Source organism: Phaseolus vulgaris, chromosome 4 (genome assembly GCF_000499845.2).
Source record: "Phaseolus vulgaris cultivar G19833 chromosome 4, P. vulgaris v2.0, whole genome shotgun sequence".
NCBI classification, from domain to species: Eukaryota; Viridiplantae; Streptophyta; class Magnoliopsida; order Fabales; family Fabaceae; genus Phaseolus; species Phaseolus vulgaris.
This window is the reverse complement of record NC_023756.2, coordinates 28,126,775-28,146,530: the sequence shown is the minus strand read 5'-3', so window position 1 is coordinate 28,146,530 and position 19,756 is coordinate 28,126,775. Positions and strand designations below refer to the sequence as shown.

Here is a 19,756-nt window from a genome sequence, read left to right as displayed (position 1 = left end):
GAAAATGATGTATGACTAACAACATCCTCTAAAGTGCAATCACTTTATAAATAATATGAAGATTAATTTGTAAACAAAGTTATTATAACTAACGTTAAGAGATAAAATTGTGTAACATAAAAAGAAGACCACAAATCCATTACTTCGTAATCTTCTATAAATCTGGATCTTTTATGTGAATTGATTCGTAGTTTATTGGTATATGGTATATGGTATTGTTCTCAAAAGAACCGTACTTGTACATTATCATCCTTGTTACTGTTGTAGAATTCTTTATCATTTTGTACTTAATGTGCATAAGAGCGTTTGCTGCAAGGAATTAAAGCAATATATATACAAAGAAGGAAAACCAATCCTAAGTGTTTTTTATGTCAAATTTTACATGCTGTCACAAGCTTCACTTGTGTGTATAATTTGAAGATACATTAATATATTCCCCTACTTTAGGCAAGTAAATTATATTATGAGATGGGACATCTTTAGAAATATGACTTTAAGAGTAAACTGGTACCTAAGCAATATGTATGTGTTTTATTTTACCAAATAAGTGAAAGACCATTTAGAATTGCTAAGGTTCATGAAATGAACCTATATAAGAACTTCAAATTGGGCTACATGAAAGCCAAACAGGTAAGATAACACTTATCATCTTGTAGTTGCTACCAGTAAAATGATCATCTTAGAGAAGCACAGTGTCCTACTTGTTATTTTGAGTTTTCTGGTTATCTGCAAGAGCCAAGGCAACTTTCATTATTATGATTTTGTTGTATGTTTCCAAATTCCATCACATCAAGTGTTTTCTAGTGATTTAATATCATTCTTCCCATCCTAGAAGGGGGAGTATTTTCTTATCAAATTGACATAGAATCTTTGTAACTTAGGGATCTTCTCTTAGTTTTCTTATACATTACATAGCATCATCATCTTCAATGTACTAACAAAAATGATAACTAAAGATGATATCATTACTCAAATTCACAACTACTAGAGTGGCTTTGTGTTTGGTTTTGAAGTGAACAAAAAGGGACAAGTGATAAAGTGTGTATGATATTTTTCATTTGGGTGGTTGTTGCAGCTGAAGGAAAAGAATTTCACAAAGTTGTGCAGCACGAAAAGCATACTGACAGTAAATGATAGTTTTCCAGGGCCAACCATTCGTGTTCAGAAAGGAGATACAGCTTTTGTCACTGTCCATAATCAAGGAAGATATGGGGTCACCATTCACTGGTTACTTCTCCCGCTGCTGATGTTTGTGCTTAAGTCAACCACAAGCATTAGTTATAGGATAAATTTACATTGACATAGTTAAATCATGTTCGGCTCAATTGATAGAAAGTTAAGCTCCTTGAGCATGTTTTCAGGGATTCAATTCCTGATTATATGTATAAAAATGATTTTATAAGGACAGACAATAGACACTCGAATTATTTCTACAGTGAAGGAATCAGTCTCCTATTACCCTAAGAAATCTCTTTAGTACAAAGAAAAAAAGTATTGCTTTCTTTTCTTGCCTCATATAGAGCATAGATTTCTAAGTTTTATATAATAATCAATAACAGAACAGATGCATTATGGTTTAAATTGAGGTGTGAGAATGCAATTTGATCATAATACATGCATCAAGAAATAGGAAAGGCTAAACAGTTAGAATGGAACACTTTTCACAGGCATGGTGTGAGGGAACCAAGGGATCCTTGGTCAGATGGACCTGAGAACATAACACAGTGCCCTATTCCACCAGGAACAAGTTTCACTCAGAAGGTGGCCTTTACATTGGAGGAAGGAACTCTTTGGTGGCATGCACATAGTAGCTGGACTCGTGCCACTGTCCATGGTGCCATTGTCATTTTACCAGCCAATGGAACTTCATATCCTTTCCGTAAACCTTGTGGACAAAAAATTCTTATCATAGGTTGGTAACTGTCTAGTGTAAATTCCACTCAAGTCCTATATTTGTTCACACACACAACCTCTTGATCATGCTTTTGGTGTTCTTTTAGGTGAGTGGCACAAAGGAGATGTGATGCAAATTATAAATGCAGCCCGGGCAACTGGTGGCGAGCCCAATGCATCAGATGCTTACACAATCAATGGCCAACCTGGTGACTTCTATAATTGCTCAAAAGGTAAATTAATGTCTTCAAAATCTATCCTAAAGCTTAAGCTATTAACTAAAAATACATGAATGATTTTTCAATAGCCCTAATACTTCCCTTTACACAAAATCCCATTTGGACTTGAAACATAGAGAATGCACAAGCCCACATGAAAAAAAGGTTGCTGGAAACATTAGTGAAAAGAGTAAGATTGTAGAGTCTTTAGTTCTGTGAAAAGGGCAGAGGGAGACTATGAAGGATACTAGAGGAAATTATGAAAAGGGATCCATGGTAAACGATATCCCTGACAATTTTGATTTTTAACCAACTCTAATGCTGCTGCATGATTCATGTAGCTAACTTCAACTAGCTAGTGGGATAAGACTTTTGTGTTATTGTGTATTTGGAACGAATTGTGTTAGTTAAGTAACAGTTAGATTGTTAGGTCTTTTCTTAGAGATGCACCTGTTTTATGGATTCTAAAATTGCAAGTAATTATTGTCTTTGGTATCATGTTTCACCACTTTGTTCATTAACATTGCTTTGTTTTGCAGAGACCACTCGTCGCTTTTTAGTTGATTATGGAAAGACATATCTTTTCCGCATAATAAATGCAGCAATGAACGAAGAGCATTTCTTTGGGGTTGCTAATCACAACCTTATAGTTGTAGGAGTTGATGGTTCCTACACAAAGCCCTTAAACACCAATTTCATCATGATAACCCCAGGACAAACAATGGATGTGCTGGTCTCAGCAAACCAGCCAAAGGGTCTCTATTACATTGCTGCTAGTCCTTTCTATGATGGCATTAATATGTATGATAATTTCCCAACAACAGCTATCCTTGAGTACAGTGAGAATTGCACAAAATTACCATCATCCATTCCCATGCCTGTGCTTCCTGCTGTGAATGACTCAGAAACAGTATTTAATTTTACGAAGAGCATGAGGGGTTTGGCAAGCCAAGATCACCCTGCCAATGTGCCATTAAATGTGACAAGAAAAATTTATATGACAGTATCCATGAATGAATTACCTTGTCAAAACCCAAATGGAAGTTGTTTAGGACCTAATGGAACAAGATTAGCTTCAAGCTTAAACAATATAAGTTTTCAGATCCCACAGATTGATATTCTTCAAGCATACTATTGGTATATATTTTTACTTTCATTTACAATCCACCTATTTTATGTAGGGCATGTAAAATTGAAGTCATATGACATATATAATTGCTCTTTAATATTAGAACTAAGTAATATTTTCTAAATTGTATGTATTGGCAGGAACATCTCAGGAGTTTTCAGTGAGGACTTCCGGATCAACCACCTTTCCTTTACAACTTCACAGGAGATACAGGAAGCACTACACTAATCCCAAGCACAGGAACAAGGGTGCTAATGTTTGACTATAATGAGGTTGTTGAACTTGTGTGGCAAGGAACCAGTGTTCTCACTGCAGAGAATCATGCCATGCACCTTCATGGTTTTAGCTTCTTTGTTGTGGGTGTGGGGACAGGAAATTTCAACAACGTGACAGACCCAAAATCTTATAATTTAATTGATCCACCTGAAGTTAATACCATTGGTCTTCCTAAGAATGGATGGCTTGCCATGAGATTTGTTGCAGATAATCCAGGTAATTTTTTCACACATGCGTGCACGTACTCAGGGATGGTGAAATTAGCATTTACTTGATCAAACAACAATTGATGAAATAACACTCAATTAATTTGCTTTTGCAGGTGTTTGGTACATGCACTGTCATCTTGAGAGGCACACTAGCTGGGGTATGGATACTGTGCTCATAGTAAGAGATGGAGTTACCATGCAAACTAGTATGATTCCACCTCCTAAATACATGCCACCTTGTTCTTAATGAAGACCAATTAATTGAATGAAGGTAAAATACAGACCAGAGAAACAAACCACGATGTTTAACTTTAAGCTCATTTAAAGTTTAGCCAAACTTTGGAGAAATGTGTGTTTGTCAATAATGTCGAAGTTTTCTTCTTCTTTTTTCTTTTCCACTGTGCTACTGTGTCTAGTGAAGTATGTAAAATCATTACGGTTTTCTAATAATTACATTGTATAAAAAACATCAAAACTAGATCTTATAATTATATGTTTTAATATTAATTGTGATTTTCTACTCTATTGGAATAATACATACCCAGTAAGTATTTCACCATTGGTCCATTTTTGTTCCAACAAGAGAAAAATATATTAGTTTATGATTCAGCAAATCATCTTACACAATTGACATAGAACTACATGCTAAAATAACATAACGGATGTTCTAAGAGACATACCAATTCAGAATTCAGAAGCCAACAATTTTTCACACTAACTTAAATTGACCACCTTGTCTAGTTACGACTTAAAGAAACCAAAAATAATTAGCATAGCATACTTTGGTAGTGGCACAGAACTTCAACAAGAACTTTCCCCCCATTAATTTAATGTAGCACGGCGATGAGCCAATTCATCCACAAATTCTGCAGTATTTTTATCAGAATTTCCTCCCTCATCAACATTACTCTTGGCCAGATTTTTCCATTTGATGCAATTTTTCTTTATTTCATTTCTTGTTTCAGTCTCCAATATTTGCTTTATGCAATGTGTGATCGTTTCTCTTCTAACTATATCTTTCTCATCAGCAACAGCTTTGACTCCAATTTTCCACACATCCTTTATAAGTTTTGCATTTGTGATCTGGTCTGTCCACAGTGGCATTGCAATCACTGGAACTCCTAAGCTCAAAGCTTCCAGTGTGGAGTTCCAACCACAGTGTGTGAAGAAACACCCCAAAGCTTCATGTGTTAAGACTTGTAGTTGGGGACACCATGTGACTATTAAACCCTTCTCTGAGGTGTCAAGAAACTCCTTTGGAAGCTTTCCTTGCTCAGAATCTCTAATCACCCATATGAAATAACTTCCACCATCTCTTAAACCCCATGCTAGCTCCTCAGTTTGCTCCTCACTGAGCCCTGCCATGCTCCCAAAAGAGACATACACAACTGACCCTTTAGGTTTATCATCAAGCCATTTGATGCAAGCTTCTGACTTCGGAATATACATGTCAACACCATAGTCCTTGTCATCTTGGACTCTTTTATCCAAGTACATAGATGGCAAGGTTGGTCCTATTGGCTTTAATGGCCAAATCTTCACCAGCCAATCCACAACCTAAAATGAATTTCATTTCAAAGTCTAATCCTCAATATTAGCCAACACAATAATTAGGATAAAATGTGTTCTAGATCTCTCAATTCTCGATCAAAATTAGCCTTGATTCATATGCTTCTAAAACAAATATTTTGGCCCTCATAATTTGGTAGATTTTGTATCTCTTTCCAAAACTTTAGGTATTAAGAAGAGAGACAAAATTTACCAATTATAAAAAATATAGAGACCATAATCATGTTTTTAAAGTATAGAGTCTAGAACCAATTTTGATAAAAAATTGAAGAAACCTAAATCACATTTACCCAAATAACTACTCTGTCTGATTCATTCAAACAAATAAGAACAGAACAAAATTAATGAACAGAATTTTCAGCTAGTTAACTCACTTACCCCTTGCTCCAGTTCATAAAATGTGTTTGCAAGAACCCAATCTGCTTTATCAATATTGGCAAATTGATTCATAACTACAGCAAAATAACCTGGATAGGTTCCATATTTGTTCAAGAAGGATGGCAAGTCCCCAGCTGCAAGTTTTGGCAACCCTGGCAACAAATATTCTGTCTGTGTAAGAGGCAGTTCCAGCCACTTCTTATAAGCATGGAAGTATATGTTGTTTGTTGTGCATGTCTGAGTGAAGAAAGTAGCACCAAGTAGCCCAAAGTCTTTTGCAACATCAAGAGCCCAAGGTAAGAAAGCATCATAGATTACACAATCTGGAGGGTGGCTTGATTCTGCAAGCTTCTGAAGAAGCTCAGCAAGAGTTTGTGATCCAACCCTGCAAAAGGTGTCAAGATAAACCTCAAGGCTCTCTGCTGCTTTAAGGCCTCCATCATCATAGCCATCTGAGATGCTCTCAACTTCTATGGAAGTGAAGTTTTTGTTGCTAATGGCCTTCCAATTTGACACAACAGCTATCAGTGTGATCTTCACTCCTCTCTGAACCAAACGCTTGGAAAACTGAAGCATAGGATTTATGTGTCCTTGTGCAGGATAAGGTAGAACAAGACAGTGAGCTACATAGTTTTTCCTCTCCTCCATTTCTTACTCCAAGGTTATGTTCAACCTCACCACACACCTTGTTCATTGCTATCTGCTTCAAATACATAAACAGTGAGAAAGAGACAAAATGTGATGTAATAAATGATACAACCAATTATATTATATTTTAGTCGGAACGGTTAATTTCTTTCGATGTACTAAAGAATACTAAAGGTGGAAATTTTCAGAAATTATATAATTTTAAAATTGATTTTGTGCAGGTAGGGTTGGTCCTACTCGGCATCGATACAAATCTAACGACATGATCAAACAATGAAACTAATTAATGATTCAATATTTATTAATATGCTTTTGATAGGTCTATTAAGACCACAATAATTATATAAATAAACATAAATTTCAAAAAATCAGGTATACAATCATTTGATACTAAATATTGAAGGTTTGAGTTTTTTTTTTTCAGGTACTATTCAATTTTGGAATTCAAGAATGAAAGAACGAGGATAGCAGGAATTCGTGAGAGAGGAATGAGTAAGTTGTAGATCGACCAACCGAAGAGTGTTATCTTGATTCTAATCCCATTCAAGAACAAATTTATTTATGCAAAAAATTATTTATCTTGTATATTGTAATATGGTGAAAAACGGTTAACATCAGTAATAAAAACTGTTTAATTTTTAACTTTATTTTCTTATTTTTCAATTAGAAATCAAGTGAATATTTTGTCAAGTTAGACCCAGAAAACAGAAAAAATTATTTTTGATTAATAATAAAATATTAAATTAAAGTATAAATCAAATTGTTTAGTGAAAATAATTATAAAGAGCTGTTAGAAGGTGGTATAAGTTTAAACGATCACTTTTCCGGAAAATAATACGTGAAGAGCACATCTTCCATAAATAACTAGTAATGTTCATCATTTAACATATAATTAAAATGAAAATATGAAGAAAACTTTCTTACGTAAGATCTGAAAATGATGTTTAAAGCTCGAAGGAAATAATAATATTAACATAACACCAGTTACTAATAATCGTTGACAGATTATAGTTTAATATTTTTGAACATGCACCAACTTGGAATAGAAAATTACTTAATCTAAAAGTTTTATAATTTTAATGAACATAAAATGTTTCAAAAAAAATATTTTAATTTTTGTGGTTTAATTATTTTTTAGTCCTTATATTTAGAGTAAATATTTACTTTATTATAATAATTTTTTTAAATATTAATTTGGCCTCAATGTTTATTAAAAAAGTATAAAATTTATGTTAAATTGGTACAAACTACAGATGATGATGTGGCGAGTGAGAGTGACAATGTTATGGACATATGTCTCCACATGAGAGCCTCAATCCAAACTCTCTTATCTATTCTCTCTCCCAACTCTAACCATCTTTGTAATCCTTTTCTCTCCCCTCTCTCCTAACCCAAATCATTTTTTCTCCACCGGTCACTTTCACAACAATGACTTCTTCTTCATCATTTATCATATCATGGATCTATGCCAAAAACCTTAAACCTTAAAGCATAAACTCTAAACCCTAAAAAATTAATATTAAGAAGTGGACTTTATGCTAAACTCAACCTTACAAAACTGGCTTATAAGGTGAGGTTTTCACCAACTTATATATTATGAAATGTCCTTATCTCTAGTTGATGTAGGATCTCCAACACCCCTCCTCATGCCAAGACCCTCCAATTTGTGCATGAGAATATATATTTATGGGTGATCTGATAATGGCTTAATAGTGGGTGGCCTGATAAACCCAACAAATTCTCGCTAGGATGGACTCTAATACCATATTAAGAAATAGACTTTAAGCCTAACTCAACCTTACAAAACCAACTTATAAGGTGAGGTTTCCACCCACTTATATATTATGAAATGTCCTTATCTCTAGTCAACGTGGGATCTCCAACACACATCCCTCACGTCAAGACCCTCCAACTCGTGCGTGAGACTACATATTTATGGGTGGTCCGCTAGCGGCCCAAGCGAGTGACCTGATAAGTCCAACAAACTCTCACTAGGATAGGTTCTAAATGACTTTGATACCATATTATAAAGAAAAAAGAGGAATAAAAGAGGAAAAAGAAGACAAAGAATATTAAAAGGAATATCTTCTATTTTTCTATTGAAATCAAAGTAGAGGAAATAAAGACACTTGTACAAATAGAAACAACTAAGAATTAGAAAAAAAATCAAAATTGATATTAGCTTCCTTCTAGAAATCTTGTATCCATATTCTTTGATAGACAGTCAGGCCCATTCTCGCTTCGACAACAAATGGGCCACCATAGCTCGCTTGCTCTAAGGCAAAATCGACAATGCAATCAAGAACCAATAGAACTCCATGTTGAAGCCCAAGTGCGCCTCAACCATGATAGACAATCACCATCCACCGCTTAATAGGTCCATAAGTGTCGGCGTGACCATCCCCGTCTCCATCGGCCTCTACATCAACCCTCCCACAGATGTCTTTCGTCCCGTGCCTAGGATCATCGCGGTTCTACCTCCTGTAGAAACTACTTCTTCCTCCTCCAATGACCCTCTAACTTCCCTTTCACTGTCTCTCCCTGGTGTGGACTCTTTCGAGGTCTCCAATCGTGTAACCGAGCCAACCCATCCCCTACCCCTCCAAAACCCTCAAATACCATGCTTTTGCTACCAATGATGGCTACTCCAATGGCAGTGGTGCCTAGGGGTGGCAATGCAGGCTGACCCACCCCACATAGACCCGTCCCACGTTTGGCCCACAAAATGCGAGACGAATTGGCACGCCTCGCGCAAGGAGTGTGGGCTCAGTTCACTAGCTCATCCTGCATAAGAGATAACCCGCGACCAGTCTGCATAAGAAAAATATATTTTTTTTCAAAAATTAAAATTTCATTAATTATAAAAAAAACTTATTTCTATTTGAAAAATTAAAATTTTATCTATGTTTCAATTTATTCAATTAAGATAAAAGTATGAATTCAATTATGAGGGTTGTTAGAAGGTTTGATTAAAAATAATTAAAGTTTTGTTTTGTATTTATTTTTCCTATATATGTATATAAATGTATAAAAGGATCTTATCAAAGTTTTGCTACAAAAATATTTTAATAAACATGACTAATTTTTTAACTATCTTATTGAAATCTTTTCTTTATATTATTTTTTTATTAACAAATTTTAAATATAAGACTTTAGCATAAAACAAAAATAAAGGTCATATTGCAATAATGGGTGCAAAAAAATAAAATAATTATTTTTTTATTTATGCGGGCCAACGGGCTAACTTACCCTGCCCTACTGTTGGCCCACGCGGGCTGTGAGTTATGCAGGACGGGCCTAACCGGGTCAGCAGACTAGATTAGTGAGCCTGCCCCGCACTTTTTGGTAACGGGCTGCCGGTCGTCCCGCATGGCTCACCCTACATTGCCATCCCTAGTGATGCCATAGTTGAAGCCACTGGAGTTGGGGGCTTTCAGTCTAAGTGCAGATACCAGTAGCGAGAGGTGATGTGAGTTGATTAAGAGATAAAGCATTAATAGAAACTTTCAAGAATTTGGATCAAGATTCTACAAGCAATTCAAGAACACAAATCAAGAAACCCATGGGAAACCCATTTCAAGAACATGAACCGAATAGAACATCAACAAGTAATTCCAACCGATTAAAACAAGAAATAATGAAAAACTATTAATTAGAAACATTCAGTAGCAACATTTGACCGATTGAAAATCAAGAAAAAGAAACAAAACATGTTTTAGAGTTTTTGATATAGAATGGGTATGGTAGAAGAAAATGAAGAGTTGAAGAAACTTATGTGGTTGAAGACAATGTGAGTGATCACGCCACTTGGATGGTGGAAGGCTCAAAGACGAGTGGGAGTGTCGCCACTTGAGGATTCCCAAGACCCACAACATGAGACAAAGATAAGGAGAGCAAGTCTCACAAAGAAACCACTCAAATTCTAGAGAGTAACCTCACTTTCAATTTCAATATTCAACTTTCAACTTATGTTTACAAAAGCAAGGATCCTCTTTATATAGGCATAGAGGACCGGTCATGAAAAGGTAAAAATACATGAAGAGTCACATGTAAATGAAAAGGTAAGGCATATGAAAAGAGAAGGTAAATGCCACCCCTTTTCAAGTCACTTCCTTATTCTAGAAAAGTGACTTTTCCTATTTTTTCCCTTTTAATGTTCTATCTTGAAACTATTCTAAAAATATTACAAAAGATATTAATTGGGCTTGGGTCTCATCTTTTGAGAAGACTAATAAGAAGAACTTTAAATGCTTTGGGCCTTGTCCATTTCTTCTATTGATGAAGTCCTTATTTCCTTGTTGAGATGACCCTTCAAGTATAGCATCCTTGGTCATCTTTATGTATTTTTGGGTTACATCATGCTCCCCAAGTTGGAGAGAATTCGTCCTCGAATTTAGAATCCCTGCAAATAACATAGTGAGTTTGTACACAGAGAAGATATTTCTATGATTAGGATGTGCAACAAACTTATGTGCATGAAGCTTGGAGATTTCAAATGGAATAATTCTAGATACATGCCATGATTGTAAAGGATGTTTTTAGAAGAAATTATTTTTTGTGTGAAAATCCTCTTAAAAGTGGGAAACTTTTAGGAGGTATGTCAATAACATCCCTAAACTTTCTTAATGAAGATGTCAAGTATTTAGAATTATGAAGAAATGAAAAAGAGAGGGAAGAAGTATACCTAAGCGGTTTAGTGAACAAAGTGAGACCCACATGACTTTCCTCTTCTTTTTCATTTTTGTTTTTATCTTTTGTTGTAATGAGGGCTTGATTTATCGCATTGAACATTGTGGTTTTTTTATGTGGACAATTTGCAGCGATGTGCCCAAAACTTAAACATTTAAAACATTTGATTTTTGAAGTTTAGGTGGGTGACTTAGGGGTAGAAGGATTTTGTGTAGAAACTTTTTGGGGAGAAATGGTTTCTTTGGAAAAATTTGAAGGAGAAATTTGAGTAGAAATTTTATTTGCATCCTTCCTAGAAGAGTTGTAGAAACCATCATCATGAGCATGTTTGAAAGTTGTTTTCAAAAGGCGTGATTCCACCTTGACGACTAGGTGAACCACTTTCTTTAAAGAAGTGTACTCATGTAATTCTACAAAATCTTTAATTTCTCTTCTTAAGCCACTTACAAACCTTTTTATCTTTGACTCTTCATTATTATACATATTCATTTTAGTCAAAGTTGTTTCTAAATCTTGAAAGTATTCATCTACCGTCTTATGTCCTTGATGAAGCCTTTGGAACTTCAACAAGTGTTCCTTCCTATAAGGAGGAGGAACAAACCTCGCGCATACATTCCTTTAAGTCCTCCCAAGAGACCACAAATTGTCTCTTGTTTAAATCAATGTCCATTACAAGTTTATGTCACCATTGCATGGCATAGTCTAAAAATTATAGGGAAGCTAATTGTACCTTTTGGTCATCTTGGACCTTATGCACATGAAAAAATTGTTCACATTTAGCCTCCCATCCTAAATACACATTAGGATCACTATCTACACTAAAGCTAGGTAACTTTACAAATGGAAAATAAGGCTTAACCACATTTTGGCGCCTTTCTTTATAATGTTAGTGATGATGTTGTCTCCTCCATTCAGTTTCCTCTTCATGACCTTGATAGTTGGAAGCGCTTCTTGAAGAATGTTTATGATAATGGCGCCTTCCATGGTTGGAATGTTTGTACCTCTCATTAGTCACCTCAAGTCTTTGTAATCTTTCCTCCAATTGGCTTATGGCGTAATCTTGTTGTGCAAGGGATCTTTTCGCTTCCTTCAACTCACCAAGGATAAATGCTCTTTGTGGAGAATGTGGCTTGGAAGATTCACCACTTGAATAAGTAGCCATTTAAAAAAAAAACAAGACAACAAACACAATGAACATACAATTAAAGAAAACAAGGTTAGAAAACTAGAACAAGTAGTGTTGCGGTAATGTCAAATTAAAGGCACTCAAACCACTTCAAGAAATGATTCTTTCCTCAACCAAGCTTCTCTTGGGGTTTGGGTAATTCTTAAATGAAAGATGTCAAAGCAACCCACTCTTTCTCAAAGCCAGAAACACCATAAAACTTTAAGGAACAATAAAAGACAAGCAAGAAAAGGTGTAAACAAGAAAAGACTATAGCAAAAGGAATACAAGATATATGACAAACTCAAAGAATATTGAATGAAAAGACAATCAAGAAAATAAGGTACTCAATTAAAATATAGCAAACAAAAGGAACCTAGAAAAAAACACTAGAATAGGATGAAGACAACCAAAAACAACACTACTGGAATTGTGTAAAAATGTGCGTGACTTTACAGATTTATCTGGAACTTGATAATGCAAACTGGAATCTGAAATTTAAACCAATGAAACTTCAAGATGTTATCTCAATTTGGGCACTGGAATCACACCAAAACAGTATACCAATTAATTGTGATAAATTTTCGAAAATCACTGCCCATCACTGTTTTTCCAGAGTCATAAATTTTGCACTCTGTACGTATTTGATTTATCATTTTTTTTTGTACTTGGAATTTTGATACACTTCTTTTTTTCACTCTTTTGTAACACTTCAAACTACATAAATCCAGATTTTCAGAATTTTTCTCTAGCAATTGTAATTTGCATAAACCATTTCAGTCAGCACAAATTCTGGAAAAGCAGAGGAAAGCTATTATGGAATTAAAAAATAGCATTGAGAACTTCAAAAGACACAATAGAATTGATGTTTAAGAACTTGTATGGATCTAACACACAAGCATGAACTCAAAACTAAAAAGAAAAGACACCAAAGGATCAAAAACAGAAATATAAAACTAAACTCAAATAAAAGCAATCAACCAAAATTATCAAGAAAAGTACTACATAAAATTGATGGCATTTTGGAGAAAACATGACTTTGACAAAACTTATAGGGATTGAAAATCAAGAAAAAGAAACAAAACATGTTTTAGAGTTTTTGATATAGAATGGGTATGCAAGAAGAAAATGAAGAGTTGAAGAAACTTATGTGGTTGAAGACAATGGGAGTGATCACGCCACTTGGATGGTGGAAGGCTCAAAGACGAGTGGGAGTGTCACCACTTGAGGATTCCCAAGACCCACAACATGAGACAAAGATAAGGAGAGCAAGTCTCACAAAGAAACCACTCAAATTCTAGAGAGTAACCTCACTTTCAATTTCAATATTCAACTTTCAACTTATGTTTACAAAAGCAAGGCTCCTCTTTATATAGGCATAGAGGACCTGTCATGAAAAGGTAAAAATACATGAAGAGTCACATGTAAATGAAAAAGGCAAGGCATATGAAAAGAGAAGGTAAATGCCACCCGTTTTCAAGTCACTTCCTTATTCTAGAAAAGTGACTTTTCCTATTTTTTCCCTTTTAATGTTCTATCTTGAAACTATTCTAAAAATATTACAAAAGATATTAATTGGGCTTGGGCCTCATCTTTTGAGAAGACTAATAAGAAAAACTTTAAATGCTTTGGGCCTTGTCCATTTCTCCTATTGAAGTCCTTATTTCCTTGTTGAGATGACCCTTCAAGTATAACATCCTTGGTCATCTGTTTAAGACAAGTATTCCATTGATTACAAAGCATCTACAAAATATTAGTCCTAGCAATAAACGCTTCACAAACCAAGGCAGAATCACATTTAAGCCAAACATTAGTAAGCCCCATCTTTTGAGTTTCTTCAATAACATGTATAACACCATAAAACTCAACAACCATAGCAGTCTAAACTTCAAGAAACATAGAAAAAGCACCAATAAACTCCACCATACTCCCCGGAAAATACCTCATAAGTAGCCCCATCAGTGTTAATTTTAACCCAGCCTGGTGAAGGGAACTCCAATCTAACAAGAAGAGGACGAAGAACTTTACCAGTACGAGTATTAATACCAAAAAACTTAATCACGTTGAAATCCAACATATCATTCTTCATTGAAGCTTTAGAAGAATTTCCCACTAGACAAATTAAATCTTTAATTACCGAAATAGCCTAGAAACATCAATCTTATCCTGAAATCTAGCATAATTCCTCATACGCCATATCATCCAAATAAGCTTAATCAATTTAACCAAAGGACTACCATCACTCTTAATAAAAGAAAGAAGATCATCCTTATTAGCGAAATGAGAAGTAAGAAATTTTTTGTTGAACCCAACTCCAAATACACAAAGAATTAGAACATTAAAAAAAAAATGCTTAATAGATTCCTCGTGCTTTTCACAAAGCGTACACATAGAACATATATGCAAACCTTTATTCTAAATATGTTGATTTGTAGGAAGCCACCCATGAAAAACTTTCAAGAGTACTAGAATTTTGGAAGACGGAATATATGAAGACCAAATGAATTTACCCCAACCACAAGGAACTCATGGTTCCAAGAAAAGTCCTAGCCGATTTAAGAGTGAAACAACTAGACTCATCTAGAATCCAATTAGGAATATCCTGTCTCTCCCTGACCATGATATGATTGAAAAAATGAGGTCTCTGCTGTAAAGACAAGGGAATATTCCAATCACAACCAATCCAAAATTGAGAGACTGTATCTGAAATGCTAGCACCATCAGATGACCCTGTAATATTTGCTAAAGAAGTAGTAGAACACCATTTATCATTCCAGAAATTAATAAAAGTACCTGTACCAACAATCCAAGAAGTATAATCAAGTATAGTAGAATAAAACTGTTTAATTCCAGGCCAAAGAGATGAGGATCTATAAACCATTCTAAACTCATATTTTGATTTAAGAATCCTGACTTTCAGGAGAAAAAACCAAGGCATGTTGTTATAAGCAAATTTCTAAGAAAGCTTAAGAAGATACACATTATTTTCATGATGAAGGTTAATAATCTTCAAACCCAATTAACGATAGCAATGCCTTTTTTCAGAATATCACCAGTCCAAATAAAATTTTGACACCACTGTTCAACTTGCTTAAGAAGTGAAACTGACCATTTATACATATTAAAGCTATAAGCTAGAAATCCAGTAATCACCGCATTGACCAACTGAATCTGACCCATCATGCTAAGAGATATACGTTTCCAAGATGCTAACTTCAATTTGACTTTATCATCCAAAAGTTGAAGAAATCGACAATTTAGAGTACCAACAAAGATAGGCTCTCATAAATAAGTGAAAGGCAAACAACCATGACTACAAGAAATAATACATTGAATTTGGGTGACAAATCTTGCAGAATTATCCATGGTGAAAAAAGTACTCTTAGAATTATTAACATATTGACCAGAAAAACCACCATATGTTTTAAGAAAAATACTCAAATTTCTAAGAGACTTATTATCCGCCCTACAGAAAACAAATATGTCATCAACATATAAAATATGGGAAGGAGTGAGATAACCTTGCGGACTAGCCATATGTAAAATATTCTTATTATTCACAAGCTTGGAGATACCTCTACTAAGAACTTCTTCTGCAATACAGAAAAGTAAAGGAGACAAAAGATCACCTTGTCTAACACCAGAATGTAATCAAAATTTGATTTGAGTCAAATTAACATATATTTGGTCAATTTACTCTGGATAGTATTTGGTCAATTTACTTAGCATAATATCAAATTTCCTTGGTGGAAATTTGGTCAAAATTTAATCTTATATACATATTGAAAGTTACTTCGCATAATATCATTAGTGGTATAATATTCCAAAGTATTGATGTTTCTAAGTTTGTATTTAACTCCATTCCAGTAATATCTTTAAAAACATCTTACAAAATCCAGACGAAGAAAGAGAGCGGGGTAAAGTTTTGGATTTGTAAGATTTAATATAAATCACCAACTCCGATATGTTGAGAAAACAATTTGACAATATATGGATTGGTGATAGGAACTGTATGTAAGAAAACAAAGATATAAAGGGAACTCTAATAAAGGATATGGATACAAGGTTTTTAGAAGGAAAGTAATATTAATTTTGTTTTTTCTAATTCTTAGGTGTTTCTCTTTGTACATATACCTAAAACTTATTTTGTCTTTTCTTATTATAGCCTTTATTGGCTCTTTATTTTACATTTGGTCTCTTTAGTTAAACCTAAAATGAGTGTACTGCTTGTTTATATTTAGACTCTTTGTTTTGATTTAAGTAAGGAAAATAAAATAGATGAAATATTCCTTCTCATATCCTTTGCCTTCCTTGGATGTCCAAGGTTGTTTCTCCACCCATTATACAGAGCATCATTTTTATGGACAATGCCTTTGACATATGGAATGATTTAAAGGAGAGGTTCCCACAAGGAGACATGGTTCATATTTTTTATCGTTAGGAGATGATTTCTTCTTTCAAACAAGATTCTAATAATGATAAGCAGAATACTGAAGGTTCAAAGACAAAAGTGTAGTCTCAACAAATTGGTTTTACTCCTGAGTAGTATCAAACATTGTTAGCTCTTTTACAACAATCCAAATCCAATGGCAATGTATCTAATTAAGTCTCTGTTATTCCTTCCAAAATGACAACACAAACTGATAATAAATTTCTTTCTTCCTTTAGATCTTGGATTCCTGATAGTGATCTTACTGACCATATTTGTTCATCATTAACTTATTTCACTTCATATCATCAAATAAATCCTATTTATGTCAAATTACCAAATGGAAATAAAGTCATTGTCAATTATTTTGGAAGTGTTTTTCTCAATCAAAATCATGTCATAGACAATATTTTGTATACTCATTGTTTCACTTTTAATCATCTTTCTGGAGCAAAATTGATTGATAATTAATCTTATGTTCTTTCCTTTGATTCTAATGGTTGTCACATTCAGGACAATAACTTCTTGAAAATAATTGGTTCAGGTAAGATGTAAGATAGACTTTATATACTATGGATCCCATCCTATCAAAAACATCAAATCAAACCAATCAAATATGCACATATCATCAATATTGTTAATGCAGTGCTAGTGATCTAGAAACCCTTGACATTTTCGATTAGGGCATGTTTCAAAAAAATGTATTGATGTTATCATGACTAAATTTCCTTTTTTAAAATATAACAAATCTATTGTTTGTGATGTTTTCATTTTGCAAAACAAAAAAAACTTTCATTTTCTATTAGTACATATAAATCTAAAAAATGTTTTGAATTGATTCATGTAGATGTATATGGGGACCATACTCAATACCATCAATTAATGGTCATAAATATTTATTAACCATAGTTGATGACTATTTGATACAAACCACAACAACCAGCAGGTGACTAAGGACACATTAAGCACTTCACAAAAAGGTTAGTCATCTCAGTATACAAAGTCAGGCCCTACCAAACCTCGAGAGAGCATCAGTAGAAGAAGAACCAAATATAAACCAAAGTATCATAAGTTCTTCCTTTTGGTCTTCCCACAAGAGAAGTTATGTAAATAATTTGGGCTCACTTTGGGGGCTCCAAATAGAAGAATAATCTAGAGTAGGTTTACATAGCATAAATAGGAGTGTGCTTAGCAACTTGGGCTTGTGCCAAGCCCATTTTCTCTTCATGAGCACCTTAGTTGAGGAGGGGAAACCCTAGCTTCTAGAAACTAGGTCTAGGAGGCGACATTAACCTTGGTCAAACTCTAGGACTGCCCTTCTTCATTCCTTTTCTACCCTCCCCTTTTCTTGTTCTCCAAGACACTCCTCCCTATATCAAGGGTGTCTCTCCCCATGTAATGAGATATTGAAATCGAATGAAGTAAAGAAACTTTGCGTAAGTGTTTTGTGAGTCAGGATCTTATCTTAAATGCAATGCACTTTAAGTGGCGGCTCTGCACCACTTATCTTGGAGTCTCCCACCCTTCAAGTGGTGTAGCACCATCTTCCATTCTCCATAAGCTTTCTCTATCTCTTCATTTTTTTCCTTTTATTCTTTTTGCTTCTTCCTTTCGCCTTTTCCTTTTATCTTTATGTTCTTGTTTTCTTCATTTACTATTCGATCATTCCATCTTATATGTTATTAATTTTGGACCTTTGCATCATCTTCACCTTATAATTGTGTTTTCTCTTTGCCCTCTAGAAGTGAACCTTCACACTTACTTAACCACTTAGTTAAGTTCGTGCCTAGTGGGGATCTTCTTTGGGTTCTCACCTTAAATTACTAATCTCAAAAATCATAAACTAAAGAGTAACCCATAAAATGTGCAATCCTAAAATCAACTCGCATCACTATTCGAGGTATATGTGAATTTTTCTTTTAAAAAAAAAATCTGAAGTTGTCAAACTTTGGAAAATTTTGTTGTTTTTGTTCAAACTCAATTTGAGACAATAATAAAAATAATAAGAAGTGATAATGAGACTGAATTTTTCATGACTACTTTATTAGTTAATAAAGGAATAATGCATCAAACATCATGTGTCAATACTCCACAATAAAATAGAATAGTTGAAAGAAAACATGATCATATATTAAATGTAGCAAGAGATCTCATGATACAATCTCATTTACCCAAAATTGATTGGTCATATTTGTGATACATGTTGCGCATATTATAAACATGCTTCCAACACTTGTTTTAAATTATTCTTTTCTTCGTGAATTGTTTTACAAAACTGCAGCAAATTTTTATGGATTAAAGGTGTTTGGATCTTTATGTTATATTAGCACTTTGTCAACAAACAAAAGAAAATTTGATCCAAAGGCATCAAAATGTGTTTTTATTAGTTTTAAAAGGGGGACAAAATGATATGTTCTATTGAATATTCAATCAGAGAAAGTTTTGTGTCTAGGGATGTTATCTTTTATATATGTACCGCCCTGGTGGACGGGTGTGATGACGTGGCATCCTGCTACAGTGTAGGCATGTTGACAAGGCGCCAGGTTGGCAGATAGGAAGGAAGTCGGGAGGCACGTGTGATCGCCGATTGTTAAGTTGGCGTGTTCCGATTTCCAGTTTACCAGAATAGGCGATCGCCAGGTTGAAGATGAAGTCGCCAGATGTAGACTCAGGCGACCAAGCAGTCGGAGATCGCCAGAATAAGCACATCGCCAAAGACGAAGGAGAAGCAGATTATGAAGGCGGCCGGCGAGACCATAGGGAAGGTGTATGAAGGCCCTAACTCGCCAGTTTCAGTAGAGATCGCGCTCCTAAGTTAGCTATGCACTGGGCAGTACCATGCATAAGTAACTTAGCCAAAATAAGAGTAGAAGCAGCGCCAAGTCAGGGAGCCTCCAGATGATGGCACGTGTACAGTTGGATGCGAGCCACGTGTCCAAGTCTGTAACTGCCAGGAGAGAGAAAACCACCAGGTATATAAGAGTTCTTAACATACTTTCTGAGGTACGCACGTTCAGTTCATACACTTTACGCTTGCGAGTGAGAGAGGATTTGCACGGTTCTCGTTCTTAGTATTTGGTGATACCGTCACTGACTTGAGCGTCGGAGTGCGATCGGCCGCAGCGGCGCCGTATCGTTTCTTTGCAGGTTCTT

The 19,756-nt window shown here is 34.7% G+C and overlaps 1 protein-coding gene and 2 pseudogenes across 1 annotated transcript; 2 read left to right on the top strand and 1 right to left on the bottom strand.

The window, feature by feature from the left end:
- The first annotated feature begins 580 nt into the window (after positions 1-580).
- Positions 581-4,242, top strand: LOC137837502 (laccase-14-like; annotated as a pseudogene).
- A 50-nt stretch (positions 4,243-4,292) lies between these two features.
- LOC137837503 (UDP-glycosyltransferase 74G1-like) lies at positions 4,293-6,410 on the bottom strand. The gene is made up of 2 exons (XM_068646508.1): positions 5,673-6,410; positions 4,293-5,282 (listed from the first exon to the last, which is right to left on the bottom strand). The coding sequence occupies exons 1-2, from the start codon at positions 6,318-6,320 to the stop codon at positions 4,548-4,550; spliced, it is 1,383 nt and encodes a 460-aa protein (XP_068502609.1). The 5' UTR covers positions 6,321-6,410; the 3' UTR covers positions 4,293-4,547.
- Positions 6,411-6,808: 398 nt separating this feature from the next.
- Positions 6,809-8,959, top strand: LOC137838585 (transcription factor MYB44-like; annotated as a pseudogene).
- The last annotated feature ends 10,797 nt before the right edge of the window (positions 8,960-19,756 follow it).

Coding starts and splice junctions, on each gene's coding strand:
- LOC137837503 (XM_068646508.1), bottom strand. CDS start 6,320: ATGGAGGAGAGGAAAAACTATGTAGCTCACTGTCTTGTTCTACCTTAT. Junction 5,283..5,672: donor TTTATGAACTGGAGCAAGGG/GTAAGTGAGTTA, acceptor AATTCATTTTAG/GTTGTGGATTGGCTGGTGAA.